General features: G+C 39.9%; 1 protein-coding gene across 3 annotated transcripts; it reads left to right on the top strand.

The window, feature by feature from the left end:
* Positions 1–44: 44 nt before the first annotated feature.
* Positions 45–9,764, top strand: NHLRC3 (NHL repeat containing 3). 3 transcript variants are annotated; one of them, XM_069807915.1, is made up of 7 exons: positions 45–202; positions 1,407–1,559; positions 2,999–3,146; positions 3,649–3,717; positions 5,031–5,122; positions 6,471–6,583; positions 7,085–9,764. In XM_069807915.1, exons 1-7 carry the CDS (start codon positions 155–157, stop codon positions 7,311–7,313), a joined length of 852 nt encoding a protein of 283 aa, XP_069664016.1. In that variant the 5' UTR covers positions 45–154; the 3' UTR covers positions 7,314–9,764. The 3 variants fall into 3 exon arrangements, with proteins under 3 accessions (XP_069664016.1, XP_069664014.1, XP_009913729.1); XM_069807913.1 differs by having other exon boundaries at positions 3,649–3,849; XM_009915427.2 differs by lacking the exon at positions 45–202 and adding an exon at positions 443–550 and having other exon boundaries at positions 3,649–3,849.
* Positions 9,765–10,990: the final 1,226 nt, after the last annotated feature.

Below are 10,990 nucleotides of genomic sequence, written 5' to 3'. Positions count from 1 at the left end.
GCTGGGAGAAGCGGCGGGGGGGGGGAGGCCCCCCCGCTGGGGAGGGTTGGTGCGGGCGGTCACGTGGCTGCCGTGGCAACGAGGCCCGCCCGCGGCGGCCCCTCCCCGTCCCGGCCTCCGTGAGGCGGAAGCGGCCGCCGGGCCCTGGTTGGCCATGGCCGGCGCCCTGCTGGCCCTCCTGGCCCTGCTCTGGCGCTCGCAGGTGGGCGGCGGCCGGGGCGCGCCTGTCTTTCGCGGCCTGAGGGAGGGAGGGGCTGAAGTGCGGGCACTTTGCGCAAGTCCTCCCGTTACGGCTTCTCCCCCGAAGGCGGAGAGCGGGGGCGGGGGCCAGCGGAGCGCCGGGAGGAGCGCGCTTGGGGGCGGCGGGGACGGGGTCGTGGTGCGGCCGCAGCGCCCGCCCGTCGCCGGTCTGCTGGGGGACCGGCCGGGGCGTGGGGGTGCGGTCGGGGTCCCGGGGCCCGTTTCGTTGTGGTGCCTTCCGCGCCTCTCCTGGCATTGGTCGTTCTCGGTGGGGGCTTGATCCTACGGCGTTACAGCCCTTCTGAAATAAGTGCGTGTGCTGGGTGATTCTTTTTCAGGGGGTTGCAAGCAATACGCTCTGCTACTTAATAATCTCTGGGTGAATAACTTTGCACATCTTATTGTGGGATTTTCTCACTACTTAATTGCTCTCGGGTTTCCTTCATGGTAGTCTACTCCTTATTAAGCTGTTCGTAGTTCTGTGCCATCAATTTACCCCTGCTTCTGGCAAGGCAATTAACAGAAACGTTAGATGGCCCTCATGCTTCAGGGTCACCACTTTACTACTTAGTTCTAGCCTGATCTTTCCGTTTCAGTGCTTTGCTTGCAGCAGCGCAGCTGTGCTTAGCTTCTGTTCTTCTGCTGGAAAAATAGAACAAAAAGGTGGAAGATTTTTTTTTTTCTTTCCATTATCCCTTAAAATGTATACATTGACCCGAGTTTTGCAGTTCCTGGTATCTTAAGCTTCCCCATTTCCAAGATGCAGTTTTCTTTCTTGACTTGTATTTTCCCTTTATTCTGACTTTTCTTATTTTCATATCTTGAAGTGGTTATTGATTCTGTTGCATTTGGAACCTTCCCTCCTGTTTTCTTCATTTTGGAGGGTGATTTACAGATTGTAATAGCAACTTAAATGTAAAAAATTTCAGGGTGTGTTTTTTGCCCTCTAGCCAAAGGCCTTCATCAGTTAATTTCCAGTTTGTCGAAATTTTCCCGTTTGCAGTCCAAAACCCTAGCTACAAGCCTTTTTCTGTTTATCTATCTTCTTAATTTAAATTGAATAAATCAATTTATGATGCTTTGGTACACAGTTGCTTTCTCCTGCTGATCCTTCTGATCCCACCATCATGGAATTTAACTAATGGATATTTATTTTATATTTTCAGGTTTTAATAGCATTTGATTATTTCTCTCCTTGGAAGGGACAGCAGCAGATGTACAAGCTGGACATAGGCTGGCCTAAAATTCCAGAATACTTCACTGGCCAAACATTTTGTGTTGCTGTTGACTCTCTCCATGGTTTGGTCTATGTGGGACAAGTGAGTGAGAATAGTATATTTCTGTCCTTGGTGTTCTAGTGTATTTTTGCCTTTAAAGTGTCTGATTTAGATTGGGATATGTGTATGTGTGTCTGTATGAATAATTATTGTATCACAATTAGTGAAAATATAAGTATAGATATCTCTGCTATATCCATTTTTTAAAGCGGTTGTGGCACCACACTTGTTTGTGCTTTTAAAAGCATTAAATTTCTGTGGTATGAATGCATAATCCAACTTAACTGAGTTACAGTAGCTTCTTCTCGGTTAACTGTAAGGTAAAATGTGATTCTGGGGCAACTGAATCTTCCACTCTTTCAGCCTTTGTCCTACGAAATCAAAACCACGCAGTTCTTTCAGCCAGTTACGGTAACTGGAGTTCAATTATTTGCTTTACCCAGTTCCATGCATTGGTATCTCTAGGTCACAGGTAAGACATTCCCTCCACGGAAAGAGGTGGGATTTAATTATAAAGCACAGTATGAGCACTTGAGTGCCATGCAGCTAATAAGTACGGTTACAGTTTTTCATGCCTCTGTTACGCTTGGCATATTTTTCATCAAGAACATAAAAACACAATTCAAAATGAAGACCAAGATAGCTGCAGGAGCTTGGCTGCTCTAAAAATTGGACTCTATGTGATTTAAGTTGAAATACTAGAATGAGTGGAAGGTTTCACATGCTAAAATTAAACCCTTCTCTCTCTTTTCTAGCTGGAAAAAATGAGATCTACCAGACAATCTCAGGAGATTATTGGGATTCATGAATTGTTGCAAAAACCTTTCAAAGAGGAATTTTCAGAAATAGGATTACTTCCTTAATATGTGTCATGGTTTAACCCCAGCCAGCAACTACGCACCACGCAGCCGCTCTCTCACTGCCCCCCTCCCAGTGGGATGAGGAGGAGAATCAGAAAAAAAGTAGAACTTGTGGGTTGAGATAAGAATGATTTAATAACTAAAGTAAAATAAAATTTAATACTATCAAAATATAAAAGTAATGAAAAGGAGTATAATAAAATAAATAAATAAAAAAAAGCCCAAGAAAAGATAAGTAATGCACAATGCAATTGCACACCACCAGCTGACCAATGCCTGAGCAGCGATCCACCCCTCCTGGCCAGCTTCCCCCAGTTTATATACTGAACATGATGTTCTGTGGTATGGAATATCCCTTTGGCTAGTTCAGGTCAGCTGTCCTGGCCATGCTCCCTCCCAGCTTCTTCTACACCTGCTTGCTGGCAGAACATGGGAAACTGAAAAATCCTTAACTTGGGATAAGCGCTACTTAGCAACAACTAAAACGTCCATGTGTTATCAACATTATTCTCACGCTAAATCTGAAACACAGTGTACCAGCCTCTAAGAAGAAAATTAACTCTATCCAAGTCGAAATGAGGACAATATGCTTTCTTAATAGACCTTTTTTTGCCTTTTCAGAGAGGAGACAATGTGCCAAAGGTACTTGTATTTTCAGAGGAAGGCTATTTTCTTTACTCCTGGAATAATACAGTTGAAATGCCTCATGGTATCTTTGTATTGAACACCGCAACAGATAGTTCAGTATGGATCACAGATGTTGGAACAGGTATGCATGGTGGTGATAGGAGAAGTATTAGGTGGGGAAGAAAATGCTAATACTGCAGATATTACTCTACACAACTCATTTAAGTCTCTCAAACAATTCTGACACAATTTATGCTTTCTCTTGCTGTGAACAAACTTTTCATGTGCTGCACAAAATACTTTGAAGGTTCACAAGTTGTGTTGTATGTCTGCTTATAGCTTCTGAACTTAGTAAGCACTTCCCCCGCCCCCAGGAGAAGTATCAGGGGAAAAAAAAAAAAAATCTTTTGGCTAGACTTACTGTCTGTCCTAGGTATGGTGACCCTGACACAATGGATGAATATTATTGTAGCCCATGGATTTACTAACACACAGTCATATTCTCACTATAGAATTTTGTCTGTTTGATTTACTAATATCACTTGTGAGTATCAGGAGATTTTCTTTTTTAATGTTGGTAATCAGTTGTATTACTTACGTTTTGTTTTGTTAAGATGCTTTTGCACTTTTTTTTCTTAATTCAGGGAAATATGGGCACACCGTGAAAAAGTATAGCCCTTCGGGTAAACTTATGCAGATCTTGGGCACGCCAGGTAATGCTGGTTCAAGTTTGATTCCCCTACAATTTGATCAACCAGCAGAGATCTTTGTAGAGGAGAGTGGAGATATCTATGTTGTGGATGGGGACGGAGGAATGAATAACAGATTGCTCAAACTATCCAACGGTATGGAAAAATGAACTTCTGCAGTAGCTGACCATTGAAAATTGAATTCTAGATAACACAGCTTGAGAAAATTTTTAAGTGAGGACTAGGTAGAGCTGTCATTTAACATTAGTTTGAAGACTTCGTTGAATGAGATCCTGTTTTATTGCTTGTCACTTCAGGAGAAATCTCCTAATTGTTTATGAAACAGTTCTGTTTATGAAAAGAGGTTGAGAGAATGAGTTTGTTCAGTTTTTGAAAGAGAAGGTTAAAGGGGATTCTTATTGCTGTCTTCAAGTCAGTAATGGGAGGGTATAGAGAAGACAGAGCCACACATTTCTTGGAGATGCACAGTGAAGAATGAGGAACACTGAGTAAAAGATGCAAGAGGGGTGAATTCCAGTTCGATTTTTGGAGGAAACGATTCAGAGTGAGGGTGATCAGACAGTGAATAGTTTGCCCAGAGATGGTGTGCAGTCTCCACTCTTGGAGACGCTCAAAACTTGATGTGTTACGAGTAACCTGATCTAACCTCAGAGTTGGATTTGTTATCAAGGCTAGTCCTGCTTTGAGAAGCAGGTTGGACCTGACGCTGTCTGGAGATCTTTTATACTTAAATTATTCCGTGATTTCAATTAGCTTGCTCATATTCCCCAGTTAAATGATCAGTGTTGGTTAGGGCAGTGAGTGAGGAATCTGTGCATGCCTACAGTTGGGAAAAAGTGGAGGAGCTACCGTTTCTCCTTTGTACTATCATAAAACAGTTGGTTTCTTAATATCTAGTTTGCAAAATGTTAAATTTTTAAAACTCAAAACTGCCAGTTAACAAACAAAAAATCAATTTAGTAAACAAATTAATATCATCAGCCAACTATTTCTATTTTTTAATTTTTTTATTTTATAATACAGTGCTTAACAGAGCCTTGGACTATGGCTCTTGTGTACCAGTGGCTACATTTCTGTAACCATAATCCTGAAACCACTAATAACAATCCAACAGTCACTGCAGTAGTTCCAGTATTTCTTGGGTTTATGTACCAGGAGTACTGTGTTTGAAGAGTTTGAGTTTAGAAATTTCACCTTTTAAAAATTACTCAAAGTAACTTTGCAAGGCAATAACTTAAAGCTGGTTTATTTGTTGTTTTCTTACTGTGATTTTTTTTTTTTACTTACTTTTATTTTTCATGGTGCTCACTGTTTAGATTACAAAGAGATATGGCTGACTGGAACAAATGGGACCGGCATTGGTCAGTTCAAGATTCCTCACAGTGTAACAGTGGATCCTTTTGGACGGGTAAAGAATAGAGGGAGAATTTTGTTTACATGTATTTGAACCAAACAAATTGTATTTCTTTTTTAATTGAACTGTTGTGCTCTGGGTCATTTTATGGGGGTTACAGTTTTCAGTGTGATAATGGTCATGAGCTGAAGTTTCATACTGCAGATCCTACTGAAGTAGCTGGCTCCAAGGTTAACAAAAGGGTTCTGACCGGTTACATTGTCAAAGTCCATGCAACAACAGAGTGTTTCTCCTGCAGTTTCTAACAGGTTGCCGTTGTGAGAGTACAGGAGGATTATGTTCTGTAATAAATATCTACCCAAGCACTTACATTTCTTCAGGGGACTTTAATTTCATATTTGGAAATTCTGAACAAGCTTAAGATGATAGTAAGGCTCTAGCTAGGTTGTGGACATCCTTTTCTACATGCAGCTCCAGACATTCAAGAGTCTACTTCTGCCAGGTGTTAATTGTAGTCTGGCTTTTGCTCTGCTGCCCTTGTAGAGGACTTACGTGATTGCTCCTTAATCTGTTTCAGGGAAAATAAGATTGCTTGACTAAAACATCTTAAATCACTGGTTTGAGCTAATTCTGCTGATGCTGTCTGAACCAGAGTAAGAAGTGTATATAAAAATCACTTCCCTACCAAAACTGGCAGGGTGGGAGGGAGAAGGGGAGGAACATGGTTGCTTTGTGTTGAAGGGTAACCATAAGTATATACATTCAAAGACAGCAGTTGCGATGGTCTACGACTTTATTGCCAACATAGTGTTGATCGTCAGCCTAGGTAAAAAATAATTGTTAATTCCTAAGAAATCTAAGAGAATTATGTAGTAGTGTTTCATTTAAAAATAGTGATGAAAGATCTTGGGTCAACTTGTTCATGGCTCCCTTTTGGGTGATATCCCAGAAAACTAATGAAATTTACTTACCAGATTGACAGGTTGTCAACTGCTAAAACTTCAGTGATTGTAGTACAAGAGGTTGCAGATGCAGTTGTCATAGGCCTGGATCATGAAATAAGACTACCTTTGAAAAACAACTTGTTAGAATTAGATAGGTGGGAATATGTCCTCACTGAGAGGAGAAAAAATCTTACTAAATATATCCATATCATAGCCACAAAAATGAAGAGAGGGCACTGATTTCTCTGTTAAAATAGTATAAAATAATTTGTGTATGTTAACTATGTGGCAGTTTTGTTTTATATCTGGAAGTCGTATCTACTTAGATAGTTTTGAATGGGGAGGTACATTCTTCCAAGATGTACTTCTTTTTTACTACAGGATACTTTGCTTGTGTAAGAAACTAATGCATTTGATTTGTTCTGTTTGTAAATAGCCATGATTTTTGTTCTTAACAGGTATGGGTTGCAGATAGAGACAACAAAAGAATCCAAGTTTTTGATAAAGTCACAGGGGAATGGCTCGGGTCTTGGAGCAGCTGTTTTTCAGAAGATGGACCCTATTCTGTCCGGTATTGTTGAACAGTTCTTCTAGAAGCATGTAATTACATAAATGTGTACTCTTACTGATGAATTAAAATGTTGATATTTAATGCCTGATGACAAGGAGTTAACCAATTTAACTGATAGGGTGCTGGGCTCTAATCATATGCAAAGATCTGCACAGTTTTATCTTGACAGGGAAATCATGGCTTTATAACAAGACCCATGGATTTGAGTGCAGGATTGGGAACTTCATTTTAAGGTTGTTCTGTGTTGTTGACCTTACTGGTGCAGCTTTTACAGGAAGAGAGATTGTCTTGAATGAGCTTACTGTAGCATAATCTGTCTCAAGGAGCAGCAACATGTAGAGCAAGGCTTACAAGTTAATTCTCAATGTTTCACTGCATTTAATCTGTTGTAGCCTTCAAAAACTTTACTATTAAGGAGATTTTTTTTGCTTAAAAGTGCATGGTTGTGTTAAAATGTCATATGGAATTCATAGTTCAAAAATACACTTCTGTCTTTCACAGATTTACTGGCAATTACAAATACTTGATCGTAGCTCAGCTGAATATCAACCGGTTAGCAGTCTTGGCAGCACCACCGGTTGGCTCTATTGGGGACTGTGTTATGGTCAACACAGTCCAGCTGGCAGATGAAACCAAACCACACCTTGTGGATGTAGACATGAAGAGTGGAGCAGTCTATGTTGCAGAGATTGGAGCCCAGCAAGTACAAAAATACGTACCCTTAAGCTGATGGTTTCCCACAACTGCCGTGGCACAAGTGCTGTGACATATAAGACCTATGACCACGTTTCCTTGAGTTCTCTGTAGCTTGTGTTTCCTTCAACAGGCACTAGAGCTAAGAATCTGTCCTAGCTGTTCTGCAGTCCTGGAGAAGTACTTGGTCTTGAGCTGTCACTCATTTTAGTAATGCTGTGGTGCCTTTTGCTTTTGTTGCTGGCAACTGTAAAATGACTTTGATAAGCATCTTAATTTTATTATATAAAACTACAAACACAGCTGCTGTTCTTAAATGTATAGGGTCATCTTGGCATCCTCTATTTAAGCTTGTGTGTGTTGTTAAATGAAGGTCAGAACTGTCTGAAAGAAGTGTATAAATGATTTCCTAGGAGGTGAGCACCTCATTTCAATGTTTCTTCTCTTGTTTTTTTTGAATCACTGTGCTGATACTGCCCAACACTGAATATAGGGATGTGTTATGATGTTGAATAAGATGCTGTGGGGTGCCAGTGCTGATACTGGCACCTGCCTTAGGTGGTTAATGATATAAGCGTTGAAATCTAAGTTTTCAGCTCTAGCTAAAGTGGTAAAGTCTGTAATAAGCTTAAGTTAAATCGATAATCAGGCACTTGAAATGAAATTAAAAGTATGTGCACAGCAGCCAAGTACTGATTCTTAACTAAATCAATTCTTAATCTGATTTGATTTATATCAGCATGAGTTTTCTGTTCCACAGGATTTCATAGTGGTACATATTGAAGTTCAACTCATTTTAAGTTCGTCAAGATAAACAAATTGTGATTTGCTAGGAAAGTCTTAATCAGCATTAGGGACTGGGAGACGCATGATTTTCTCCCAATTTTGTTGAAGCTCTGTCAGTTAACAGAAGTGCATCTGTTTTGATTTGGGGATTTTTAACTGTTTTATATCCAGAATTTGGACTTCATCAACTCCATTAATGTCTAGAGTTAAGTTTCTTATGCTATAGCCTAGGAGATGTCTCCATGCTCTGTCCTAAAAAATGCTGTCTTTTTCCATTCCCAGTCCAGAGTGGTTCTGTTTTCTTTACATGTTGCTACAAGATTTTAAGTTAGTTCACTTTATGGGATAGAAGGAACGGGGTATAGGAAAATGGGATGGGGAAAATGGCATGGCAGAAATGAGACAGTGAATAACTGATTACCTCTGTAAAGCTGTGGACTCACATTCCATATTTATTTACTAGCTCTTCAAAACACTTGGGAGGATTTCTGCTGTTTTCACACACATATTTTACTGTGTGGACTATTTTAATGCTAATTACCAGCTAAAAGAGACAATTTTTTTTCTACTTCCTTAGAAAGAGAATATGGGAAGTAGAATTATTCTGATGGGAAACACCTGCTTCAGTGAATGTTATCAAAAGCAAATGCTTCTTAATTTGGCAGGTTTCAACCTATGATCACAAATTTGTGGGTCAGCAGATGGAAAATCTGTCCAGAAAAGTCAGATTCATATTTTCTGTGGAAATTAACTCAGCTGTGGAGCCTGATGGCCTGATTTCAGTACTATTTGAGGTTACTGCACTAAATGTGAATGCTTTGTTGTTGGCTATATCCACAAGAACAAAAGCAGATCTTGCCTGGCTGCCCACATGCAAGCTTTAGAACCAGAACTTCAGGTTTATACACTAGCAAACATGGTCCATGATTCACATGGTCTTGAATGGGAGCTAGTAAGCAATATTTATTAGCTGAAAAAGTAGCAGTACTTCTGCTAGACCTAGATGGATAGGTCTACATTGCTTTGCGGTGTGTTGTATGGATTTTCTAACTAGTTCTTCACTCTAGCTCAGGGATCTCTGCTCTGTGTGCAATTTAGCTATTTCTCACCTACACAAGGTGGATTTCTTTTTAAAAATATTACTATAATATCATTCGCTATATTTGAGTATATCTTGGTGTAAGGGGTCCGGGCACATCCATCCTTCCTTACCACATCCTCTCCTTATTTATTTTTCCTCTGTCACATCCATTTGAAACAGAACTTGAAGCTCCCTGGGAACATGATCAGTAAAGGAGCAGTGCCCTTTTGGATGTGGATGAATAAGTTACTTTTACACGAGTTTCTGTTTGCTGCGTGGATCTGCTTTCAACTCTCTTTTTACATGGGCTTTTGCAGCCCCTAGAAATGGGGAGCATTCATCCAGTTTTGTCTGGATTTACTGAAATAGGCCATGGCACCAAAATGTGCCTTGCCTCTAGGAATTTGGGTATCTGTGATAAGAAGGGGTGCACATTATTAACTAGTATGAGGTGGTTAGACTCCTTGTTACCTCTGCGTCTATGACCAGACTGAGAAAATGATTGATTGTACACTAACTTGCTAATTTTCTGAAGGTTTTCTTATGTATCGTCTCAAAACTGATTTCTGAAAAACTGTATACTAGGATAATTTGATAAAATAAATTGAGAATTTCCCATTATGGAAGGCTTGGAATCTTTATTTCTGTACTAATATCAATACATTCCATTGCAATGGATTACTTTGCTAAATATGGGGTCCTCAGCACTTTAATAAGGTATTTAATAATATCTGATACCAACGTTCAAATGTAATCTAAAATTCCGTGCTATCTTTATACATTACTATTTCTGTGGCCCATCTCTTTTACATTCTAATATATGTACCAAAAAAGTCACATAAATCTTTCCCAGATGTTTTCCTCTGAGTAATTAGTAAAATGGGATGATGAGTTATGTAAATGTCAAGTAAAAAAAAAAATTTAAACTGTATACCCTTTTGACGCTAATAGGGAAATTAAAAACAAACTAACAGAACACTTCTTAATATAGAATCAGGTTTTATTTCCAGAAAAGATTTACCAAGCAATCTGTTCAGTTTTTAGAAGATCAGGAAGGGACTTCTCTCTGGGTTAGAAATACTTACACAAGAAGAAAAGTAACACACTACAGTGCTAACTAGACAAGAAAGAAAACCTAAGGTGATTTCTGAATATGGACTTGAATATGCCTTTTTCCCTATAGCTGCTGCTCTGAACTAGTTTGACTTCAGGATTCAGTAAGGACATACAGCCTGCTGGCGTGCAAAGGTGGGGTGGAGAATAAAGATGGGCAGAGACATGTATCTATTACGCAGGAGAAGTTAGCTTGAAAGGAAGATAAGAGTTTGCAAATATCATAAGGTTTTAGTGTTGAAGGTGCTTTTTTGAATAGAACATATAGTCACAAAGTCAGTTCATTTGTCTTACCGAAAATCAAAAAGTTCAGCAAAGGAGGCCAGAGTTGCCCTTACTTCAGTTTGGTCAGCTTTGATGTTCCACCCAAGGGGCATGCCCTGGCTGCCTGTGGTACCTGCCCGCTGTCCCAGAGATGAAAAGCACTATACTTGCTGCATCAGGTAACAAAATTGCAAAAAATACTACATTTTTCCATAACACATCATCACCCATGGTCTAACATGAATGTGAGGTAGCATAAGCACAGGCTAATTTTTGTTCAAAGATTGGAGCACTTGGAAAAACCTTGGAATTAAAATGAAGGTGCTCTTTCAAACATTTTAATAATTTCCATCAAGACAATGCTGATAGTTGTGCTGGTTCATTCTCACGTGCATGCTTGCAGCTGGAACCAGCAGGCAGAAGATGACTGTTAGCTCCCAACTGGGGCCTCCTGATACAGCCCAGCTGCA

This window comes from Haliaeetus albicilla, chromosome 20, assembly GCF_947461875.1.
Source record: "Haliaeetus albicilla chromosome 20, bHalAlb1.1, whole genome shotgun sequence".
NCBI lineage: Eukaryota > Metazoa > Chordata > Aves > Accipitriformes > Accipitridae > Haliaeetus > Haliaeetus albicilla.
The sequence above is the reverse complement of the archived record's forward strand: the minus strand, read 5'-3'. Positions and strand labels throughout refer to the sequence as shown.